Genomic DNA, 24,541 nt, shown 5'->3' with positions numbered 1-24,541 from the left:
TTCCCACTGCCTAGAAAGCTCTTCTCTCGAGCAAGGCTCATTCCTTCACTTCATTATGACCTCAGTTTAAATGTCAAGCTTTCTTTCATTACACATGCCCTTCCATTGATATCACATTCTGTCCCCTCATCCTTAGTCCCCATTTGGGTGCCCCCCCCATCAGAATGTCAGCCCCAAGAGTGCAGGGCCCTTGTTTTCTTCACTCTATCCCCAGTGCCTAGAACAGGCCCTGGCACAAAGCAACGGGTGGATAAATACTATGAAATGAGTGAATGACAATCGATACAGATACTGCCCATGGTGTTTTAGTTCCCTTCACAGGAAGTTTGGGGGTTGGCTGGGGTGTTCTGCTACAAAGACCCAGCCAAAGAGTTAGGGGATGGAGGTGACAATGACCTAGGGACTGACACAGGAGGGAGAGAAGTGGGCATGGCTGATGGGGCTCTGCTTTGAGGCTCTTCTTTGCCAGGCCTCCCTCATGTGGCCTTGACCAACCTGGGAAGCAGCGGGGTGTCTCCTCCTTCATAGGGAGGCTCAGGTGTCCCATTCCCCCATCAGCAGAAGCTCTTGCTTTTCCAGGACTCTCTCTGCCAGGGCCGAGACCGGGAGTCTCCCCTGAGAACAGCAGCCCTGGCTCGCCCACCCTCCAGCCCCACGCTGGAAACCCATCCCACCTCTCACATAGAAATGGCGGGTGCCTTTCGCATTTTCTCCCTAACAACAGGAAGGTAGTTACCGGGGCAGCTCTTCTGTACCTGTGCAGGCAGGGTGGGCTCTCCCGGGACCACGCGAAGGTGCCATCTTGTACATGGATGCAAGCCCCCCTGGCAGCTGCAGGGCATAAAAGGCCAGTTACCCCAGACACTCCTGGTTGGCCTCCTCATGCCAGAGACACCCCCATCCCAGGCTCTGCCCCCAGAGACAGCAGGAAATCTCTCCTACTGAGCTTGTGTGTGACTCTGGAGCAGTCACATTCTCTCCCTGTGGGATGGTTTCATAAGTCAGGGGTCCACAAACAACAGCCCAGGGGCCAGATCACACCTGCGATATATTTTTATAAATAAAATTTTATTGGAACTCTTCCCTCATGTTTTCTTTTTAATGGCTGCTTTCGCGTTGCAATGGCAGAGGTGAGCAGTTGTGACACAGACCACGTGGCCTGCAAAGCCCAAAATATGTGCCATCTGGTCAGAGAAGTTAGAAAAGTTAGTGGGCTTCTGCTATATTTATCATCTGATTTGGGACTTTGGAGAGTGAAGGGAGTGTTTTTAATTTCACAGGGACAGCAGGTGACCAGGGACACTGGCCTGTCTCCCTGTGTCTCTGGGTCTCAGATATTTTATCTGTATAATGAGGGAGCAACCAGGTTGGTGGTTTTGGACCTTGGAGCACATTTAGAATCACCTGGCAAGAGTTTTTTAAAACACAAAAAACTCTGAGTCCCTGGCTCAGACCAAACCCCCCAAATCAGAATCTCTGTGGGCTGAGACCTGAGCATCTTCTGTCTAATGAGCAGTTGACACCCACTGGACTGGATAGTCTCTGGGGGAGGGTTGCGGATAAAAGGCGAGCTGCCCGGTGAAAGTGGAATTTCAGATAACCGAGCACTTTTTTTGTCCCACATATGGCATGGGATATACTTACACTCCAAAAATTAATCTCTGTGACTCTGAAATTCAAATTTAACTGGGAGTCCTGTGTTTTCATTTGTGCATCTGGCTACCCTACTCTGGGGCTGGTCCCTTCTTAACAGTCTGGAGTGTGGGGAGACTGCCCTGTTTCCCCGTCTAGAATGTGGGTGGTGAAGGGCAGACAAGGTCATCACTGTACAGTGCACTTTGAACGGTGCTGGCATGTGGGTGTGGTGTTTGTATTAATCTCATTGTCATATACCTTTGGAAAAAGAGTAGGGACAGGGGACAGCGAGGCAGGTGACCAGTTGTATCAAACTCGTGGCTCAAAGAAGACCCAGGGGTCTCTGGCCCAGGGTCCTTTAGTGGGGACAAACGCACAGTAACCATGGACCCTAAGTGATCGATGGAGCAGCTCCTGAGATCCGGGCTTGCTGGCTCTTGGTGGCTCTTGGGACAATCCTGCCAGAGGTGGGACAGGGCAGTGGGAAGGAAGTCAGTGGCGTTACTGCCCGGGCCACACAGAGGCAGAGCTGGGACTTGAGCCCAGTGCCCAGTTCTAAATGCCCACAACACACTGATTCAGCTGAACAAAGCTGTGCCCAGCTGAAAATATGCCAGAGCTTTGGTAGCCTCAGAAACCCAATGTGGGGTGATTTAAAGGGCTCTTTGCTGGCTTCCATGGTTCTTTTTTCTAGAAATATTTCTAGTCATAACTAAAATGCATGGAACGCTGATTTCGTGCAGGGCCCTGCTCTCAGAGTGGTACTTAAACGGACTCATTTAACCCTCACAACAGCCCTAAGCTGCGGTGCTGGGAAGACCATCATGCCCATTTTGCAGATGGGGACACTGAGGCTCAGAGATAAAGTTCTGGCTGGGGCAGTCCAATGCCGCAGGCTACACTCTCAGCCACCATTCGGCTGTTTTCTAGTAAGGAGGTTGAGGATGCCTCCGTTACAAGGGAAGGGTCTCAGCCCCATGATGGGTTACCCTCCCCCTACAGCAGTTCAGATAGCTCGCTAGACCCACAGGTGTAGGGTTAGAAATGGGACAGAGCAGGGTAGCCCGGCCAACCCGAGCTCAGTGAGCCTCATCATACAACAGTGCTCACAATCTCTCCGGTTTTATTTCCTAGCTTGATGAACACGTTGCCAGGCTCATCTCCCTGGACCTTCCCATAAGGGGAGGAGGCTGGTCTGTTAGCGTGGTCACTGCTGTACATGAGCGCACAGTGGCACACAGCAGGTGCCCGTGAGTAGCCACCGAATGGCTGGCAGAAAGCAGCATCACGGTGCCTGTTTCCAAGTGGCATGGCCAACAGCGTGGTCTGCACAAGCCTTCCTGCTGCCGGCAGCCCCCCAGCTGGGACCCTGGCATCCCTTCGGTGGGCAGTGGCCTGGGGGTCCCCTGCCGTCCCCTCATCCCTCCCACACCCCGTCTGCTGAACTTAGCACTCACAGCATTTGGAAGAATGGGCGTCCACGGCCCCAGGGTCAACTTCTTCCAGGCAGAGGAAGTCAGTCAGACGGCCAAAGGACACCCGGGCCTGGGGAACCAAAGCCCCAGGTCACCGGACCGGAAGAGCAGAAAAAGAACTCAGGCTTCGGGTGCTGGGCGCCTCAACATGGTGAGGAAGCTTCCTATCTGCCAAGCTCTGCTCATTCGCCAGGCATTAGTACAAAGCTTTTTAGGTGACAGAAAACCAGGCACATGAAGGTGGTGACAATGCCGGTGGTGGAGACCTCCCACCTCCTCGCTCCTAATTCGCATAATTGGTACCATCCAGCTGCCATTCTGCAGGCCAGACCCCGGAAGAGGACGGTGGCCTTTCCAACCGGGTCATCAGGCCACGATCAAGAATGGTCCCAAACTTTGTCCACCAGGGGGCGCCCTCTCTGCTCCCAACTCGAAACCTATCTTTGGTAACGGAGGAGGCAGCCGTGTAAATGACACTTCAACTAGGCGAATGCTTTCTGATTTTCATCATGCCCAAGGAGGCACACATAACGTGAGTAGAGACAATACAGGAAGGGAAATAAGATAAAATTGCTTTGTATAAAAAGGGAACCAGAATCAACTCTTGCATGTGGAACGAAGTGCTGCTGGATTGGGAAGGCTGTGTATTTTGAGGGTGTTAGCTGACGACTTCTGATTTCTGCTGTAGCCTCGTTTCCTGCTGTTTCATTGCCTCCTTCTCACTTTCTCCCTCTCTCCCCCTCCTCTGCTGAGGGTGGTGGATGGAGACCTGGCACAGCCTGCCACACCCCTGCAAAGCTCCTGCCAGCTGGCCTCCCCTCCCCCTGCCTCACCTGGACCACGGAGTGGATGGAAAAAGGCAGGAAAGCCTGGGCCTTGTTGAGGATGTTGAGAACCGTGAGTGTCACGAAGGCTTTCTCGGCGTCCATGGCATTCTCCTCGGCCACCAGAGTATGCACAGCAAACACAACCAGTGCCACCTGGGTGAGACACGGGGTCACATGAGCCACTGAGTGTGGCCAGGGAAGCCTGAGCCAGCTGTGATACCTCCAGGGGTCCGTGTGGCCCCCCCGCCCACATCAGCCCTGAAATTCAGCAATCGATGAAGGGAGGCACTTGTGGCCCCACTGTCGGGATCAGAAGCGCTCAGTTCCAGGCATTGGGGGACACCCCAGTTCTCCATCTTGGTAGCATTTTTGTGGTTCTAAACGTGGGGGGGACTTGTGATTCCAGAATCCCTTGGAAGCTGACCAGTGATTCTATTTGGGGAGCCCTCACATTCTAAGTGATGGTTCTTGCGATTCTGAGTGTTCCTTGCGTCTGTGATGTCTGGTGTCATAACAGACGGCCCCTGGAATTCTAGGTCCTTCTGGAAACAGTGTTTAAGGCCACTTGTCACCAGCCTTGAATGTTTTATGACGAGTCTGGGTTTTATTCTCGGACGGAGCGGTGAGTCATTGAAGGTTTATTTGCAATGGCACAACAGCAGTCAAAGCTGCATTTTACAAGGCTAATCTGGCAGGAATTTGTGAACTCAATCATAGAACGACAGGACGTGCACTGTGCCCAGTGGGGCGGGCCTCAGCGAGCGTGGGGTTCCAGCTCTGCAGCTTCCTGCACCTGTCGCCAATTCCCCATGGCAGTAGAAGCAGCAGTTCCAGACGCCTGGAACTTTCAGAGGAACGACAGACCTTACCAGCCACTGCCAGAGTCAGGGCAGTGATGTAACTGACTGGCTAGCTCAGCAGAAAGCAGGAACCCCTGAGAGCGAGCGGGGTCCAGGAAGGCTGAGGTTTGATGGATGGATGGGGTGGTCTGCAAAGAGGGGCTGCACAACTCAGGGACTCCGCCTACCTCATGCCCCCTCCCCCAGCATGCTGTCCCCCAGTCCCCGCTCTGCTGGGAGGGAGACCAGGGGGAACTCACCAGAAACGTGGACACTTGAAAGGACACCAGGGACACAGAGAAAAGGAGGCCGGAGGTCCTCAAGGCGCCCAGCTCCTGGCCCCGGACGCGCAGGACTCTCTCTAGAAAGGCTCTCTCCCAGCCGTGGCACTTGACGGTCCTCATGTTCCTCAGCGTGCAGCTGGTGAGCCGTGCCCGGGCGTCCTTGTATCTCATCTGCTCTTCCTGGGACCGGAGGGAAGAGGTGGCAGAGGACAGGAACATGTTGAGAGTTCGCCTTCCCTATAACCGGCCACACCCCCTTCAGCAAATCGTGCCGATTCTGTCTCCAAAGCAGGCCCCAAGCTGCTGCCTCTCAGTATCTCTGGCCCCACAGTCCTGGCCCGAGCCACTGTCATCTCCGCCTGGATGGTTGCAGGCACCTCTTCCCATTCTTTTGCTTCTGCTTCTGCCCTCATCACGGGCATGATGTGTCCTCACAAAAGGAAGCCCCCAAAGTGCAGGGAACAGAGAAGGGGCCCTCACCCAACTGGGTGTGGTGCCGTCAGGAAGGCTTCCTGGCGGTGGGGGTAATGCCCGGGGCATGTCAGAAATGACATGGAGGTGCTGAGCACGCAGAGAAGGGGTAGATGGGGGGTGGGGACGATGGAGGGGACAGCATGACTGGGAGGGCATCCCGTGCGGTCAGAGGAGGGTGTGTGAAGGGGCTATGACACAGAGGTGCACTGCATCACGCTGGGACTTGGAGGTGAGGCAGAGGAGTTGGGGGCCCACCATGTTTCTCGGTGGAGTGGCATCGTCAGAGGGGCAGCTGTGTGGAGAGTGTGTGGAGAGGCGGCCAGACAGGAGGCTGGAGAAACAGTGTCTGCAAGAGACCTTCTTCTCTCCCTGCCTCTCTCCCTCCATCCTTCCCTCCTTCAGGATTTACTGAGCAACCTCTATGCACCAAGCATGATTCTAAGAGCTGAGCCTGTATCAATGAGCATCCCTACCCCTGAGAAGCTTTCATTCTAACCAGAAAAAGAGACAGTCAATGGAAGAGCCAGGTGCGTCCTATGGCAGTTTAGACGGTGACAGGTGCTATGGAATAAAACAGCACAGGCAAAGGAGCTGAGCTGCAGGGGAGGGGATACTGCCCAGACTTCAGGGAGGAGGGAGGGAGATGGGGTGTCTGGGGTGAGGGTGTTCCAGGCAGAGGGAACAGCCAGTGCAAAGACCGCGAGGTGGGGCTGGGCTGGTTTGAGGCTCACAGGGAGAGCAGAGGGGGGTGTGGCGTGAGCGAGGAGAGAGGGGTAGGAGGTGACGAGGCCACATCACAGTGGGCAAGTGGCCACTGCAGGGTCTTCACTTTGATACTGAGAGACATGGGAGGGATGACACCTGTTTGATTTTCACAGGCGTCCTCTGGCTGGTGTGTGAAGAGGCCAGGGTTGGGGGTGAGGGCAGAAGTGAGGACTCGGGGTCCCTGCAGTGATGCAGGTGAGAGACAGTGGGACTTGGAGAGCCTGGGGTGAGAAGGGGCAACAATTCTGGATGCATTTAGAAGGTGAGACCAACCAAGTTAGCTGACGGATGGGGTGTGAGAAAAAGGCATCCAAACTGACCCATGGTTTGTGTGTGGCCTGAATGTTGGAGGGATGGAGCTGCCATCCATCACGGTGGGGGGATGTGGGGACAAAGCCCTCCCCTCCCACCTCCCTGCAGGCTCGCCTCCCCGTTTCCCCTGGCATGTTCCCTTCTGCCAGATGCCAAACCTGATGGTGGTTCCTCTTCTTGGTGATGAAGAAATTCAGAGGAAGGAGGCTCACGAAGACAGCAATGGCGGTGAGGGCAGATGGTCCTAGAAGCTGAGACAGAGGGGAAGAAGTCACGAGACATCCCAGGAGCCCAGCTGTAGACCCTGAGGGATTTGGTCAGTACCAGGGGTTGGGGGTGGGGGGCTCAGACTTGGTTCCTAAGGCCAGGGGGGTGTCAGGGAGTCTGATGAGGGCAGCCACTGGTTCATGGGACCAGGACTCATGGGGCAGACACCTAGAAGGAGAAGGGGACACCTGCTGAAGATGGAGACCTTCTACATTAGGGGCAGAAATGACACACTTCACACATGGGCGGGGGTTATATATTCAGGACAAGTCATGTGTCTAGATGGGGGGGGGCACGGGGGTGTGCCCGCCAGAACGGTGAAATCGATCTCTGGAATGAGGACCTGGGTTCAAATCCCGACTCAGACACTTATTTGTGTGGCCTTGGGCAAGTGACATACCCTCCCTAAGCTGCAGTTTCCTCATCTGCTAAATGAACATGGAACTGTTCCCACAGCCTAAAATAATTGCTTGTGTCACACAATCAATTCTCCTTGTCTTCATTTCACCCTGGACAAAGGTTGCCAGATTTAACAAATAAACATATAGGACACCCTCCCAGTTAAATTTCAGATAAACAGTAAATAAGCTTTTAGTATGTCTTGTGGAATATTTGGGACATACTTACACAAATAAATTATTCAATTTATCTTAAATTCATATTTAATTGGATATCCTGTATTGTCTGGCAGCACCCCCCCCCCCCGCCCCAACACACACACACACACACACACACACACACACACACACACACACTAGCTTTGTGACTTTGGGACAGTTGAGTTCCCTTTATACTTTGGTTTCTTTATCTGGAAAATGTGGAGGTAGGAGGGGGGTTGGGATAAATGATTTTTAAGTGACTGTGACTTTCTGAGACTCCTTCTGAGGTCATTTGGGCCCATTCTCTAGACAAGCCTCCTCCCCTCTCCAGTCTGTGAGCCTGGGTTTCTCCTGTCAGCCAAAATCAGTTTTCCAATCTCCTTGACAACCGAGCAAGCCAGTTTGTTTCATTTATGCAGCAATAGCGACATCCAGTGGCTAAATAGAGAAGTGCCCAGAAGGCAAATAACCTGCCGTCCCAGCGAGGGTTGGGAAAACAGTCAAAAAAATATCAACAGAAGGTTAAACTCTCTCTGGAAAAATGGCATCATTTCACACAAATGCTACAAATGCTAACGATAGCAACCCCGATGGCCACCCCTCCTTAACCAGGATCTCAGGCTGACCCTCCAATGTTAAGGACGGTCTGCCAAGAGGCCAGGAGAGGGATGGGTGTGTCCTGCAGATTCTCTTGGGTCAGGGGTCCACCTGCTCAGTTGCCCTGCATTTCCCCGAGTGTCTGTCCTTCCTCCCTGGCTCCCTCGCTTCCTACCATAACAGCTAACATGTATGCACTGCACGTCAGGAACTGTCTGAAGCGCCCTACGGGTATTTGCTGAGCACCTACTGTGCGTGACATCCCGGAATACAAGGTACCAGGTGCCAAGGGGCCCCGGGCCCCTGCCTGACAGGTGGGGGGTGGGGTGTGGAGCGGAGGAACGATATAATAATACCACGCACTAGTAGGCACTTTGGAGTATTCCACACTCGCTCTCAGTCGTATGCCATTGACACACCCAGCCAGGGGCCTGCACACTATGGCTGGGGTCGCCGGCCAGATCCCTCTCCCTGCTGTTGTACAGCCAGTGAGCGGCACCAAAAATGTTGAATTTGTAAATAGTTGAAGAAAGTCAAAAAAAGGAGATTGTTTCGTGATATGAAAATTATGCGAAATTCAAATTTCAGTGTCTATAAATAGTTTTGTTGGAACACTGCCACGGCCATCTGACTAGTCTGTGGTCACTTTTGCAACAGAAGACCAGGGTTGGGTAGTTTTGATGGAGACTGTATGGCCCCCCACGTCTACAATGTTTACCATCTGGTCCTCTGCAGAAAGTGTGTGAGCCTGGCACCCATCCCTGGGGCAGAGTGGGTGTAAAATCTTCCACTTTCATCATAATTAACAAAAGGAGCAAATACCTGCGTGGCACAGCTGCGTGCTAGACACCCCTCTAAGTGCTTTCCAGGCATTGGCTCACTTCACAGGTCAACAGCAGGGCAGGGGAAGTATTGGTAATTATGACCCTTACCTAACATACGAGGAAAACGGCGCCCAGACTTAAGTGGGCGAGGTTTTAGATGATAAGGAGCAGGTGGCAGAAGCAGGGTTTGAACCATGCTGTCCCTCTCCAAAGTCTATGATTTTATTTTAAAAAAGAAAGAAAAGAAAATCCTGCACCACAAACTAGATGGAAGTCACAAAAAGCTCTGATTTGTTTTTCTTTTTTGGCCGCATGATCCCATTATAGCTTTTTAAAAACTAGGCAGCAAATTCTTTCCCCTAAAATGTTCTGTCTTCTTTGTTGGTGCTGTTGGTGCCCTGGGGTCACTGGTAACTTCTAACAGGTTTAATCTGTTTACCAGGTCCCCCGATAGTGCACACCCAAGAGTGTCAATGTCATCATCATCAGTTTACAGACGAGGAAACTGAGGCCCAGAGGAGGTGAGCCCCCTGCCCAAGGTCAAGTGAAGGTCACCCTTGTCTCAAATGTTGCCCATGATATCAGCCCACAGGGTACAGATGGGGACCGGATCAAGGGAGGAAAGGGTGGGGGTAGGACTCAGCTCCCACCCGGCTCCCTCCACCCAGCACACCTGCCACAGGTAAACAAAGCAGACGATGATCCAGACAAGCGGCAGCCACAGCCCATTGAGGAAGACGACGCTCTCCGTTACCCGCTGCACGTCCACAGACACCAGATTGACTACGTCCCCAACTGCGCTGGTCTTTCTGGAGCCGCTGGACAGAGCCAGGACCTGGGCAGTGCAGGAGGAAGGAGACCCGAGTCAGACCTGAGTCAGAGGGAAGCATGGGGCGAGGGGTGGAGGGGGGCAGGGAGGCCCAAGGCCTGGGGCTAAGCGTTGCTGGCCTTGCTCATCGAGGCAGCTTTCTTTACCACCTGAGACTCGATGCACGCATCTGTAAAGTGGGCTAATCAAAATTTCCTAGGCCAACCTCCCAAGGCTATTGTGAGACTCCAGGGAGGTGACAAAAGTGAGAATACTCAGAAGTCCCTGAAGCACTGGTGTAATGACAGTTAATCACATGATACACAGAAGCCTTGGGTTGGGGATGATGGCAGTTGTTCGTTCGCCCAGTGCTCACTAGGTCACAGGCCCCGGTGCTCAGTGATCAGCTTCGTCACTTTCTGCGATGAGCACGTGGCACGACCATATGGAGCAGGTACTGCCCTATTTCCTTCCATCTAAAATGCCATGAAGGAAACCTTCTCCGTTTTTATATTGTTCAGGAAAAAAAAAATCAGTGCCAATTAAAGTAAGACACTTCTTGATTTCAGGAGTGTTAAAGTGAGACTAGACTCAATGAAAGGCAGAATTACTACTCCCATTTTACAGCTAAGGAAACTGAGGCACAGAGGCATCCACAAACTGGCCGAAAGGCTCAGTAAGTGGCTAGGCCAGGGTTGGAATCCAGGATGATTGAAGCACAAGGGCTCAACAGGGTGTTAGATGGACCCCTGCAGGCATTGAATGGGCCACTCAGACATCTACCTGGTTCTCTAGCAGCCCCAAATCTGCCCTAATCCTGGGGTCACAGTGGACCCCTTCCAGCCTGTTGAATGTTAAGTCCTACTAGAAGTGAGGCGGTGAAGGAATGAGCCGGGAATGATTGAGTGTAGAAATTCTCCATAAAAAAAATCTTCAAGTCTTTATTGAGCACATACTGTGTGCCTCCGCCTGAGCTGAGTACTGAGAATATGGCTGGGAACCACACAGGCAGGCAGGGGCCTTGGTCTGCTGGGAGTGAAGTTTGAGGGGCAACAAAATTAAAGGCTCACGTAGTTCATTCTGTAATGGTAATTATGGTCAGTGCTACGAAGAAGTGTTTTTAAAATACAGATTTTACTATTATTCAGGTATGACAAGGCCCATAGGTCAGGAGACGGTTGCCACTGACAAGACAGCTTTTATACTCACAGATCTCAAGAGGAGGGGCCCTCCATGTGATGGGGGGCCATTCGGGGAAGCACCAGGTTGGACAGAATGGTTGGGGAGACAGTGAGCCAGAGCCTATACTGTGGTTTTCACAGGAAGGAGGGTCAGGCAGGGTAAGCAGGTGTAGGGTGGGCTTGTTTCAGTAATTCCAGCAGGCTCTGGGGCATAGGACTGTCCCTAGTTGTCTGGCCCTGAGGGGATTAGGGCAGGGGACAGGGGCCCCGAGTGGGAGAGCCCCACAAAGCAGGGGTTGGGGATGGGCCCTGGATTGGCTGGTTTGCACATGAAAGGTATGTTCTCAGGTGAGTCATTTACTATCTCTAGGCATTAGCTAGCCCAGGAGGGACAGTCCCTCCTGGGTCAGTAAAGCCCCAGATGTCAAAGCCCCAGATGTGGCAAAGAAGATGACACAGAAGCAGCCTGAGAGTAGAGCAGAGGGCCTGACCTTATCAGGAGATGGAGGCTTCCCTAAGGCTGGGGTGTGGGGAGAGCAATGCCCTCAGGACACCCCCTTTGCCCCCCTCCTCCCCCAGGTGACAGCTCAGGTGTGAGAGAAGGAGACTCACACGGGACAGAATCACCTTGGCTTACACGCTCCAGACCCCACAGGAACGAATAGCTCTTACAGCAACAGTCTCAGGGGTTTCGCTTCCAGGGTCCCAGCAAGGGGACAAGAGTCACTGCACAGAGAGAAGCCCAGAGCTATGGCTTCTCACCAGGGGTTCACATTTCCCTGACAGAACTTCCAGCCCAGATGCAATTTACCAGTGGGTCAGGGGTCATTTTTCCCGTAAGCAGTGTTGCCTGGCAACATAACTGACCGTCCACCTTTATCTGGTTTCCACACAGCCCAAAGGTGAGCCCTTTATCCTCAAGGGGGATGAATGGGAGTTAACTGCATGAGGAGTGGAGGAAAGGGTGTCCAGGCAGTGGGAACAGCAAGTGCAAAGGCCCTGAGGTGGGACGGTGCTTGGTGTGTTTGTGGCCGGACCAGGGTGAGCAAGAGAGGAGGAGGTGTGTAATGTGACAAGGCTGGAGAGGTCCCAGGGTCATATCACGCAGGGCCTTATGGAAATAACCAAGGAGGTGAGAGTGCAGTTAGTGCAAGCAACTGTGAAAGAAGTAATGAATGACGTATTCTCGGGCACCTGCGATATTAACAATTCAGTGACATAAGCCTTCCTGGGTGGACCGTTTGCACGTAAATTGGGACAGGATGGAGAGAAGGGAAAGGCCCACGTCTCTCCCCAGGCCTCACCTTTCTGTATACCAGGCCAGTGATGGCCGTTCGCAGCCTCATCTGCAGCACTTTGAGTCTGTACATGTGCTGTTGCTCGAACAGCGTTTGCAGGCAGGCGGCAAGAAACATCAGTACCGCGAGGAGATAGCCCTTCCAGGCGGGGGTCTTGGGATCGCCGATAAACTCCAGAAAAAGGCTTGTGGGAGAGGGAGGGAGAAGGTAAGGCTGGTGAGACAGGGTTCCCACAGGTGCCAACCAGGTCTGGAGGGTCAGACGGTGTGGCAGGTTTTTTTTTTTTGTAAAAAAATGGCTGTAATTATTTCCCCCACTACCCACGCTTGTTTTCAACGTGACTTGTGGCTCCTTCCATCAAGAGGTGGAGTTTCTATCCCCACCTGTGATGGGCTGAATCGGGTCCCCACAAAATTCATATGTTGAAATCTGAACGCCCCAGTACCTCAGAATATAATGTATTTGGAGGTGGGGCTTTGAAAGAGGCAAACAGGTTCAAATGTGGCCATTTGTCCAATCTGGCTGGTGTCCGTGTTAGAGGAGGAAATGTGGGCACACACAGAGATACCAGAGGCACACATGTGCAGAGAGACCATGTGAGGGCACAGTGAGAAGATGGCTGTCTGAAAGCCAAGGAGAGAGACCTCAGAAGAAACCAACCCTGCCAGCGCCTTGATCTTGGACTTGCGGCCTCCAGAACCGTGAGAAAATAAATTTCTGTTGTTTAAGCCACCCAGTTTATAGCACTTTGTTACCGCAGCCCAAGCAAACGAATCCACTCTGCCTTGAATGTGGGCTGACTGTGCAATCAGCTTTGGCCAACCAAACACAGTGGAGGTGCAACTGTGTCAGTCTCGGGCCCAGGCCTCAAGAGAAAATGCACCTTTTGCTTTATGTCTGAGAACCCTGCAAGGGTCCGTGTGGGACCTCCCCCCCCCCGCCCCCAAACGGCCATGTGAACAAGCAGGAACTAGCCTTTTGGAGGATGAGATACCGCGTGGAGCAGAGACAAGCTGTCTCGGCTGAGACCATCTGGGCCCAGTGCCCAGCCAGCCCCACAGCTGACCCCAGACAAGAAAAGAAGAACCGCCCAGCTGAGCCCAGCCCAAACTGCTGACCCACATTATCATGAGGAAATAAGTGGTTTTAAGCCCCTCACTTGGGGTGTTTTGTTTTACAGCAAAAGCGAACTCTCAGTCAGGTTAGCGTTCACTCCTCTCTCCCTGAGCTTGGTCACTTTCTCATTTATTTTTGTCCTTCCTCAGCACCCTTTCATCGCCCCTCCAGTGCCCTGAGCACCAGAAGTCTAGGCAAAGGCAAGAGAGCTGAAGTCCCCCAGCCCTGGAAAGACACCATGAAGGGACCGCCAACCATAGCAAAGCACCCAAGGCCTGAACCCACCTGAGAAGCTTGGGGACCGTGAACCTGAAGGCATCGCTGATGACGAGGCTTAGGGTCCCCAGGAGGAAGGTAGAGTGGGACACTTGCCAGATGGCTTTCAGCAGTAGGCCCCTCTTGCTCCCTTCTTGCTGTAAGAAGGCCTCGGTCTCTGAGGCTGCCCCGCCACGGCTTCCTTTCCTTTCTAATGCCGTTGCCTTGGTGTGCCTTGGGGACAGGAGAAAGTCCTTCATTAGCCTGAATGCTGTATTCCCTCAGGTCCGTAGGTTGAAATCGTGACCTCCAATGCAATGGTGTTAGGAGGTGAGGCCTTTGGGAAGTGATTAGGTCACAAGGATGGAGCCCTCCTGAAGGGGATTAGTGCCCTTATAAAAGACACCCCAGCGAGCTGCCTTGTCCCTTCTGCCGTGTGAGGGCACAGAGAGAAGATGGCCATGTATGAACCAGGAAGTGGGCCCTCACCAGACACCATATCTGCCAGTGCCTTCGTCTTGGACTTCCAGGCTCCAGAACTATGAGAGATAAATTTGTTGTTTATAAGCTACTCAGTCTATAGTATTTAGTTACTGCAGCCCTAACGGACTAAGACAGTCCTTTAGGTGGCAGCTGAGCTGCTGGCAGCAGGATCCACCATTACAGGGTTTGTTCCCAGCAAGGGGATGGGAGGGCATGGCTCCAGCCCCAATCCTTCACCTGTTTTTCCTTATCCCCCAGAGGACCCACTTATGAGACAAACAGGCAGGACAGGGGTGGGGTGGGCAGGAGGGCAGCCCTAAGGCCTCATGGAAGGTGATGGGAATGCACAGGCACTGAGCACCTACTATGTGCCAGTCGCTCCTTAGTCCTCCTAGGAACCTGGTAAACCAGGTGTTATCCCCATTTCACAGATAAGGAAACTAAGGCCCAGAAGGTGACCTCGTCCAAGGGCACACAGCTGAGAAGTAAAAGAACTGGGATTTGATCCCGGCTCTGCCTTCAGGCACTTTGTGGTCCAATACGCAGCCCTCCCTTCTCCCACAACGAGCCAGCCCATAAGTGGTTTACAATCAGGCTGATATCTGTGGGCCTGGCACTCCCAGTCTGGATAAAACCACAGATGGGCGCTCAAGCAGCCTTGAAACAATGAGATCCCTGGCCCTTGGTCATAACCAGGGGCCACGGAGAGAGCTAGGGTGAGGGAGGGTGAGAAGGAAGGGGGAAACCAGAGGCTTCTAACGTCTTAAATGTTGGCAACTTATTAAAAAAACAAGACAAGACAAGAAACCCCAAAGAACAAGAACAACATAACACCATGTGGGAAGCCTACCTTGGGAACCTGACTCGGCCAGCAGGGGGCTGGTCTATGACCTCTCAGGATGACATGCTCTCCCTTCCCCCAAAAGTTGCAAAATATTTCAGAAACAAAACCAAAGTTCTCTCTGTGTATAATCAGTCAGCTCAGAGAACGACTGCACTGGCTCTTTGTATAAGCATGCCTTCCTCCTTTTTCTCTGCCCACTGTTTATGGATTCCCAGGCTGTACTGGAAAATGTTTCCAACTGCTAGTTCCAATGTGGGGTGACTATCTTTCTCATGCCGGCCGCGGAGCCCAGAACTGGGAACGAGGGGGTGAGGACCTCCTTTTCTGAACGAATTCTGCCACTCAAAAGTAATTTAAGCGTGATGCAGAAGTTCAACAAGATATGCCATGGGTGAGAGAGAGAACTGCTGCCTTGATTTGCTCATAGTACTCAGACCTTTTGGAAAAACATACGTCCTTCCTTTGGGGAGCAGCCCCTTCCCTCCCTTTGTGGCTCTGAAGGGACCACGGATCATGGGACCGACCTCCTGGCCCTGGGAGTGGCCCCTGAGAGGCACATGACTTGAGCCAGCCAATCAGAGGCCTTCCTTGGGATTTTCAATACGGGAGCTAGGGGAGAGAGGCTCTCTCATTCTGCGGGAGTTGCTGAACTGGCATGTTATGGGACACGTTTTGGGAGGAGACCAATACACAGATAACGAGCTAAGTTAACTTTTGTCTGTACCCTGAAACACTAAGGTCTGGTGAAGTTAAGGAACGTGTCCAAGGTCATCAACTACTCAATGACAGGGCGGCATTTAACCCCAGGTTTAATTGATGTGGACAGTTCATTTCTCTAGAACAAGGGCTCCCAAACTGCTTCCTCAAACTCCAAGGGCCCCACAGAAGTTTCCAGAGATGTCACAGAGGGCAAGAGGCAGGGTGGTCAGGACTGGAAAGAACTTGAAATCCTCTGGGTAAAGGATATTGCTTGAGATTTTACCATTTTCGAGGACTTCGCTAAGTTCTTTTCTAAATTCATTTTTTTCACCTCCCACAGGCTATGAGCTAGGGGCTAATGACATCCCCATTGAACAGATAAAAAAACGGAGGCCCAGGAAATGAATCACTCACGTGACGTAATAGTGAGTGGTCACCTGCATGTATGGACCATCCCCCAACTCTCCACCCCCAGTCCTCAAATATTCCTTCTGTTTCCTGCCCACCATTCCACCATTGGAGTTTCCTTCTGGGGACCTTGAGGAAACCCCACTTTGTCAGTCTCCTTTGGGAACCTGCAAAGCACTCTGGGAGGAAATGCACCTTGAGCCCAACTAGTTAATGCTTAGTGATAAGATCAGCTGGGAGGAAGGGAGGTGGAGCTCAGAGTAGCGTTGGGGATTGAACTGGGGGCCAAACCATGAGCTTCATTGACCGGACATGGGGCTGAGCTCTCCACTACTGCACACTCACCGCTGGGCCGCCCTGCGGTTTCTTTTCCACTCCCTTTCAAGCTGGGAAACAAGTTCTTCCGAGGTGTTTTCTCTCCCAAGCGACCAGAGGTCTGTGGGTCTCAGTGGCCTCCTATAGCCCCTCCAGACCAGCCTGTAAAACAGGGATAACCAGTGCAAGCTCCTCCTGCCTTCTGCCCCTGCAAAGTCCTGGCCTGGGAACTGTGGGACCCTGGGTGAGTCACGTGACCTCTCTGCATCTTTGCTGGCCCGTTGGTAAAAGGAAAGCAATGAATTGAACTGCACCTAACATTTGTGGGGCACTTCTCAGTTTCTAAAGATCTCATTTAATTCTCACGTGAACCTATATGGTAGATTACTATTGACCCATTTTATATATGAGGAAGCAAATAGAGGCTCGGAGATATCAAATGACTTAGCCAAAGGACAGTCTGTGTGGCAAGGGAAATAAATCTCCCCAGAAGTCAGAAATCCAGTGCTGAAAACTACCTTTACATGGGAAACCTGAACTCCTTTTTCAGTTTTAAATGTTCTCACTCTCCTCCTCGTTCACTGCTCCAGCCAGGGGCCTCAGGACCTTTGCATATGCATGCCACTCACTCTGCTCAAAACTCATTTCCTCCACTCCTCACCTCGTCACTTCTTACTTGTCTTTCACCTTGAATTAGATGGGATTTCCTTAGAAGCCCACTAGATGACCCCCCAGTCCAGATAGATTCCTCTATTATAAGATCCAATGGTTTCCTGAGCTTTTCTTTATAATACTTGTTTCAGTTATGATTATTTACTTTTTTGGTCTGATTATTTATTTAGTGTCTGTCTCCTCCATTGGATCGTCCGTTCCACGGGGGCAAAGCCAGTGCTTGTCTTTATCCTTGTCTCCTGGCACAGGGCACAAGATTTGGCACAGGGCACACATGAAGCCACATATCAACTCTGTGACCTTGGGCAAATCACTTCCCATCAAAGGACCTCAATGTTCTCTCTCACCTTAAAATGAACGTTTCCTAGTGTATGGGACTCATATATAACATGACTGTAGTTGGCACATTGTTGCAGGTCATCAAGAGGAAGTGACTATGGGTTGACCCCCACAGCTGGACCCAGGCATCCTAACCCCTCTCCTGGCTGAGGAATGTGCACTCTGCCCGCCATTCCTACAGCAGGAGCTGTTTCAAGGATGCAGCCCTGAGAGAGGAAGGTGGCATGAAACCATCTGGATGGCACACGTGACTGAACCCAGTTAAGGCCTCTGTATAAACTATTACGATTCTGGCGGGAAGGTTTGGAGACCTCCTCATCTTGCAGTGACCAAGACAAGAGTTGTAGGTAAGTTCCTTTGCTTGTTAAAACCGCCACCTACCATTCTGGAGTGACCTGCCTTTTCCGCCTCTCTTTGCTCTCTGGGTACTGGGCCAGTTTGCGAACCAACACACATATGCAGGAAACTAATTACTATAGTTCCACAGGGGGAGAATTATTTTCTTTTTAGGTCTCTCTAATCTTTCTAATGCCACCAAGGAGATGGTCTCGTTTGGTGCTAAGATTTTCCAAGTTCCCTTTCCTCACACAAAACAAACTCAGGCAAGCAACTGTCTGATCTAGGAATTATTAACATTGCTTGGATTTCACTGAAATTCTGTTTGGAGTTCTCTGTGGCAATCTATGGATTTTTCTAATTTGGCAGTGCTAAAGTTTCCCTTTCAAAAAAAGTAGGAAAAGTGAGTTGATTTAAAGAAAAGAACATCAAGCATGTAGCATAAGAGGGATACCCTAATAAGGCAAACGCTTGAAGAATGGTCCATAAATGCCTACGTTAGGGAAACAGAGCTCTAGATCTGTTTTCTTCTAGCACCTCTATGCTCTTGCCACCAATTCCACACCCTCGAGCATCCTATTTTCATCTATTTAACAACTGCTTTATATAATTCTCATTATGGGTCAGCTCCTGTTCTAAGTGCTTCTATACACAAACTGTATCTTATTTAATCCTCACAACCTTATGAGGCAGATGCTATTATCATCCTGATTTTACAGGTGCAGAGACTGAGACACAGAGAGGTTAAGTAGCTTGCCCAAGGTCACACAGCCAGGAAGTGGTGGGACTAAGATTTAAACCTAGGTGCTACAGAGCTCTGACTGCAGGGTGGTCAGGAAGGGGCGTGGTAGGTGGGCACACCCTCAGCGCATGGTGTGCTGACCCTGGGGAAACATCTGTCTTCTCCACCAGCCTGGGAGCCTCCGGGTGATAAAGATTTGGTGTTTACCTCCTCATCCCTGGTATACAGCACATAGTAGGTACTTATTAAATGTTGGTGGAATGAATGAAGCTGAGCCTGAGGTATGATTTTATTGAGCACCTGCTATGTATAAACACTAAGCACGTAATATTTAATGAAGGTAGAGTTGTTCCCATTTTATAGAGGGGGAACCGAGACTCCGAATGTTTGTGATACGGCCGGCTAAGAGACAGAGTCAGGATTCAAACCCAGATCTCACTCCAATGAGTGGGTTGTGTATGCTGGACATACTGAAATCTAAGAGGGAAGCACTGAGGCTGGAATGGAGAAAGCCAGCTGACCTTGAGGGGGAGCTCATGGGGGAAGAGCTGTAATGGTGACTCAGGGCAGCAAATGCAGGGGGGAGGGCGGAGGCACCATCCCACCCCCTTCCCGGCTACTTTACTTACCCAGAAACCCACCAGAACATGGCTTTGGAGGGGAAGGAGGCCCCAGCCTCTGGACATGGATTCTGTAAAAACAAAAGATGGGGCAGAGGGAGGACTCAGTCTCACATTCTATGGCCAGTATATGGCAAGGGGAACCAAGGGCAGGGAGACAGGATGAACTGACCATGAGTTTAGCACCAACAGTGTACACTGAGGTGCCCTGACTACTTGTCAGAGGTGGACACCACGGGGCTTGGTGCTTCCTAGCAGGCAAGGCAAAAAGGGATTGGGCCACGAGACTGACAGTAGCTACAAGTTAAGAATGAACAGTTTCCCAGAAGAAAAACTATTATTAACACTGAGACCAGGAAGTTCTCAAAGCAAGGACCAGGACATACACAACATTTTCAACAATATCCTTCAGTGAAAGTGGTAAGAAGGTGGAGAGGGCTCTGTCCTGAGATTTTGCCAGCTGCTCCAGAAAAATTGCACAGATCTATACTCTTCACCAATAGGGCACACGAGTGCCCATTTCACCACATCTCTGTCATCACAGCTTGTTATCCATTTTTAATATTTTTTCTGCCATTCTTATTTTTAAAAAGTCCCATTATGGTTTTAACTTGATTGTTCAAGCAGTTGAGCAATTTTTTTTTAGATGATCTCAGATTAACAGTCTGTTCCTCAGAGAATTCTTTCCTGATTGCACAGATTAATTCAATATAGGTTTACAACCTATTGTAAATGCTCGTGGATCATAAAGTTCTCCTGCAGAGCATGTGCCCCGGTTATAATTTTCCGTGCAATTGTGTAATTATGTGATTAATGTCTGGTTCCCCTACTGGGCTGTTAGCTGCATGATGACAGGAACTACATCTGCTTGTTCACCATGGATTCTTAGCTCCTAGCTGGGGCACAGAACAGGAGTTGGCAAACTAAGGCCCCGGGGGTCAAATTCAGCCCATTGCCTGTCTGTGCAAATAAGTTTTATTGGAACACATGCATATTCCTTTGTTGACATACTGTCGGGCGGCTTTTGTGCCATAGCAGCAGAGCTGAGTAGCCACAGAGATCACACGGCCCACAAAACCTAAAATATTTTCTACCTTGCTCTGGACAGAAAAAAGTTGGCCAACCATGGCGTAGAGTAGCCATGCAGTACACATATTGCTGAATGATGCAGTGAATACAACATTGCAGGTCTACAACTTCCTCCAGTCACAGGGGGAGACTGAGAACGGAAGGGGAACAGGGACCAGGGAGGCAATGGATTGGAGACGTGGCAACTTACAGACTGCTGAGGGTCTTTAGGGAATAAGGGGGGTCGATCAGCCAGGCAGGAGAGCACAAACTGTGCCACCACCAGAGACAAACACAGGTAGGTTGACAGGTGGCGGAAAGGGTCACTCTGGAAATCCTGCAGGAGAGAAGGCAGAAGTGGCACTGGGTCTAAGCAGGCAGAGAGATTAAGTCAACTGGGGGAAACCACCTTTCATGAATGAACCAATGGAGGGTTTGTAAAAATCTGTCCTTGAGAACAGAATGGTGTTTCTCTGTCTTCTCCTCTTAGGAGCAGGATGCAGTAAGCAATTGGCTCCAGAAATAATGCTCTGAATGAAGCCTGCTGCAATCACTTTCAATCAGAGGTCTTAGGTGAATGTCTATATGTTTTCAGCGGGGGGTGATTTTGCCCCCCGGGAACATATGGCAATGTCTGCAGGCATTTGGGGTGACCACACTGGGGAGGTGCTACTGGCCTGTACTGGGTGGCAGGCAGGGATGCTTCTCAACATCCTACAATACACAGCATGGCTCCCTCACCAAAAAGAGAATTATGTCCAGAGTGCTGAGGTTGAGAAACCCTGGTCTAGGCTGTATATTTTTCTCTTAATAGGTAAAATGATCCCTAAGGTGAAAATGCTGCTGTACAGGTTAAGACAGGGAAATAAGGGTGGGTGTGCAAAATGAGTGTGTAAATATATATGCATGGGAGCACAAGTGAGGGTGAGAAAAGGTGAGATGGGGGAACATGCATGTATATAGCGGAAGTGCATGTTGGAGGAGGTCATTGAGAGGACACGCTCTCCGGTTGACCCTAGCGCTGGCCCCCGGGGAACCTGAGGCTCCCGCTTTTGTCTGAGGAATGTGCACTCGACCCGCCATTCCTCCAGTGGGAGCTGTTTCAGTGAGGCAAGCCCTAAGAGAAGAAGGTGACATGAGACCATCTGGAGGTACAAGTGACTGAACCCGTTAAGGCCCCTGAATAAACTGTTACGATTCTGGCGGGAAGATTTGGAGACCTCCTCGCCTTGCAGTGACCAAGACAAGCGTCGTAGGTACGTTCCTTTGCTTGTTCAAACCGCCAGTGACCATTCTGGAACGACTTGCCTCTTCCGACTGTCTCCCCTTTCCCTCCCTTTGCCCTTTGGTACGAAGTCTGCTTGGAATTTCACGCGGGAATTCTGACCTCGCAAACCCACGGTGTGTCAGCGCCCAGGCAGTGCGTGTGCGCTGTGGGAGTGTGGGCTGTTTGTGCCCGCGCCCGTGTGAGCGCTTGAAGGTGGAGCCACAGCTGGGTGGCAGCAAGTGTGAGTGGACCTGTGCAGGTGTGTGTCTGTCTCGGTGTAGAGAACCACCTGTGTGTGTAAAGGGGAGGAGGAAGAATGGGACCCGAGGCCTGAAGCTGCCTATGGGTTTCCCCAGGTGGCCCAAGCCCCACTTACCCCTTGTGAGGCCTGCTGGGTGGCGTTGGTAGCTGGTAAGAGAGAGCAGAGCAGCCAGTACCCAAACAGCACCCCAGACGCCTGGACCCCCTTCTTCCTCTCGGCGTGGATCAGGAACACGGCGAAGGTCTGCACAGGGTGAGGCCACGCCCTTAAAGTGGGGGGAGGGGAGGGCCAGAGGAAGGGCGGGGGAGGGAGAGAGGGAGCCCCACTCTGCCCCACACCCTCAGCAGGGCAGGAAAAGCGGCAGCCAGGAGCAAGCCAGCAAGCCTGGGGACGTCGTTACCATTGTGGTGAGCCACACGGTGGGGTGAATGAGGAATTCTGGGGCCTGTGGCGCCCCCTGCTGGATCCTCCAAAGAGTGACAGACACGCTGGAGGTGCACAGGATTATGAGGGCGAACCCAAGCACCTGGGGAGACAGGCTTAGGTAAGATGGTGGCAAACTGGACAGTGACCCCGTGTCCCAGGGGACAGTGGCTCTGGATGGGGCACTGTCCCATCCCAATGTCATAATTTAACGGTGCCAATGTGGAAGGTGTGGAAGAAACAGCAGTGAGGGGTGCTGCAGATCTAGCTGGGCCTGTAACCGTCCTATAAATAATGTACCACAAGGCCACCGAGCCACCCCAGTGGATGGAGCTCAATAGTGCGCAGGAGAGAAACTTCAGAGGATACCCACCGGGTGAAAAAATTATACTCTCTTCAAGTCTCTTTCAATTTCTACTATTAAATCAAGGAGAAACTCTGTTGGGACCAGGATGTCTCTAGGCCTTCTCTCAGATGAGTTGGTCTCTCTTTGGCACGTCAGTTAATCAAAGCCAGGGTCACACTACCACCCATAGGCTGAGTTTTGTATCACCTGTGAGCTAAGAATGGTTGTGACACTTGCCAATCGTTGAACGAAACTCAAAAAATGTACAGTATGTCATGATACGTAAAAATGATAGGAAATTCCAATTTCAGTGACTATAAATACTCATTTATTTATTTTTTGTGCCTGTTTGTTTACTGTGGTCTGTGGCTGCTTTCCTGCCGCAGTGGCAGAACTAAGTGGCAGAGACCACTGACCCAAATAGTTACTCAAATAGGTACTATGTGGCTCTTTAAGGAAGAATGCATCAATCCCTGGAGAGATGGTGGGTGATAGGATAAAACTTAACAAGGTGGTATGCGAAAGAATAGACCTTGAAGGGCAATTGTTGTAAAAGTTTGGAGAAGGGGGTGGTTGGGCGGATTTAGAATGCCAGTGTTTTTCTAACTCACTAAAAGAAATACCTACCAAGTTTAAGAACTGTTCTTTAGTACTCCCAGGGGTGGGAGGGACATAAACATCCATGCCTAACCGTTAAAAATGTAAAAGGTTTTTTCTAGCATGTTCCTAAAATTACTTTGCATATCCCAGGAGTATACACTGCACCTTAGCAGCGTGCGAGGTTATGGTGGCCATACACTGTCCAGGAACGCGTGAGTGTCAGGCTGTGTGTGTTGATGGATTTTCATTATTACCAAATCTGTTGGGGTGACCCTTGTTCCACTGAGTTTACCTCTGCCGCCTCTGGAGTGTAGATTTTGCCAGCCTCTGTTTGATTAACAGGTTCCCTTCTTGTCCCTACCCTATGTGCCCCTCGATAGGAGTGTCCACTCTGAAGTCTCTGCCAGGTTCCAGCCTGCCCCTCCCCGCCTCCCAAACATTGTCTGGTTCCAGGCTCCCAGAGGCAGTGGCTACCATTTTGGCCTTGAAGAGAGGGGACATCTGGATGTAGCCCTTGCCATGACGGTGGATGTAGAGAAGGTAGATGGGGCCAAGGACCCAGAGGTACATGGCGGGCACCCAGACCCCTGCTGTTTTCAGGAAGCAGAGGCTCAGTAGGTGGTCAGCGGCAGGCTCAGGCTCCGTCTGGTTCCAGACCTGAGGGAACACCAGGGCAATCCTTATGATGGTACAACACAGGGGTCCCAAACTCACTGGTTCAGGGGGCCAGGCAATATTTTGAACCTCTCATATTTACATGGAAACGTGCCAAGCACTCTGGCGTACCTTAAAATTCTCGATTCCTTTAATGCTAACAAAACCCCTATGAGGTAGGTGCAGTTATCACACTGGTTTTGCAGATGAGGAAGCTGAGGCCCAGAGAGGTTGAGTACCTTGGCCGACAACACCCAGCTCGAAAGTGGTGGTACTGGGATTTGAACTCAGGAGGTTGGATCCTGGAGTCTAGGACACCTGGGTTCCATGATGAGTGCTGGGCACAGACTGTCACTTCATTCTTATAACAACTCTAGGAGGTAGTTGCTACTGTCCCTACAAATTTCACAGACTCAGAAACAGAGGTGGACAGCCTCCTTCAGGCCCACACAAATAGGAAGTGGCAGAGGGGACTCCAGGCAGGCGTGTCTGACCCCAAATCTTGTTCTCCGTCTGTGATTCTTATGTCAGCCCCTCTACTGGCCTTCTTTAACCCTAGAAGAAGTTTGAATGTGAATTTGAAAGAACAGGGCCTCTTCCATTCTCTCTACTGTTTTATTAACAGCCCCTCCATCCCCTCCCCACGAGTTGTCTTTACTCTTGGCGTTCACTGTTCACTCTCTGTGTGAACCACCACCTCCTAGTGCCTCAGTTTCCTTCCCTGGAAAAGGGGATCATAAGAGAATCGACCTCTAAGGGCTGTATTAAATAGGTCAGTACCAGTAAAGCAGGTAGCCTGACGCTGGGCACAAAGTAAGCCCTTAATTAACATCAGCTATTATTATTGCCTTTCCTACCTGGCCCCTGAAATCCTGGGAGTTTGCGACCCTCACAGGCCACTCGGTAA

General features: G+C 51.3%; 1 protein-coding gene across 1 annotated transcript in view; it reads right to left on the bottom strand.

Moving 5' to 3' along the window:
* ABCC6 (ATP binding cassette subfamily C member 6) overlaps positions 1–24,541 on the bottom strand; it is a 46,978-nt gene that overhangs the window by 22,043 nt on the left and 394 nt on the right. The window contains exons 2-15 of the mRNA XM_074322978.1: positions 23,455–23,637; positions 22,012–22,137; positions 21,726–21,854; positions 20,294–20,419; positions 19,024–19,085; positions 16,336–16,467; positions 13,587–13,790; positions 12,192–12,369; positions 9,572–9,733; positions 6,770–6,862; positions 5,037–5,240; positions 3,944–4,090; positions 3,093–3,180; positions 756–831 (exon numbers count right to left, since the gene is read on the bottom strand). Of these exons, the coding sequence (XP_074179079.1) occupies positions 756–831; positions 3,093–3,180; positions 3,944–4,090; positions 5,037–5,240; positions 6,770–6,862; positions 9,572–9,733; positions 12,192–12,369; positions 13,587–13,790; positions 16,336–16,467; positions 19,024–19,085; positions 20,294–20,419; positions 21,726–21,854; positions 22,012–22,137; positions 23,455–23,637 (1,910 nt within the window). The remainder of the gene's footprint in view (positions 1–755; positions 832–3,092; positions 3,181–3,943; positions 4,091–5,036; positions 5,241–6,769; positions 6,863–9,571; positions 9,734–12,191; positions 12,370–13,586; positions 13,791–16,335; positions 16,468–19,023; positions 19,086–20,293; positions 20,420–21,725; positions 21,855–22,011; positions 22,138–23,454; positions 23,638–24,541) is intronic.

This window comes from Rhinolophus sinicus, linkage group LG18 (assembly GCF_036562045.2).
Source record: "Rhinolophus sinicus isolate RSC01 linkage group LG18, ASM3656204v1, whole genome shotgun sequence".
NCBI classification, from domain to species: Eukaryota; Metazoa; Chordata; class Mammalia; order Chiroptera; family Rhinolophidae; genus Rhinolophus; species Rhinolophus sinicus.
The sequence above is the reverse complement of the archived record's forward strand: the minus strand, read 5'-3'. Positions and strand labels throughout refer to the sequence as shown.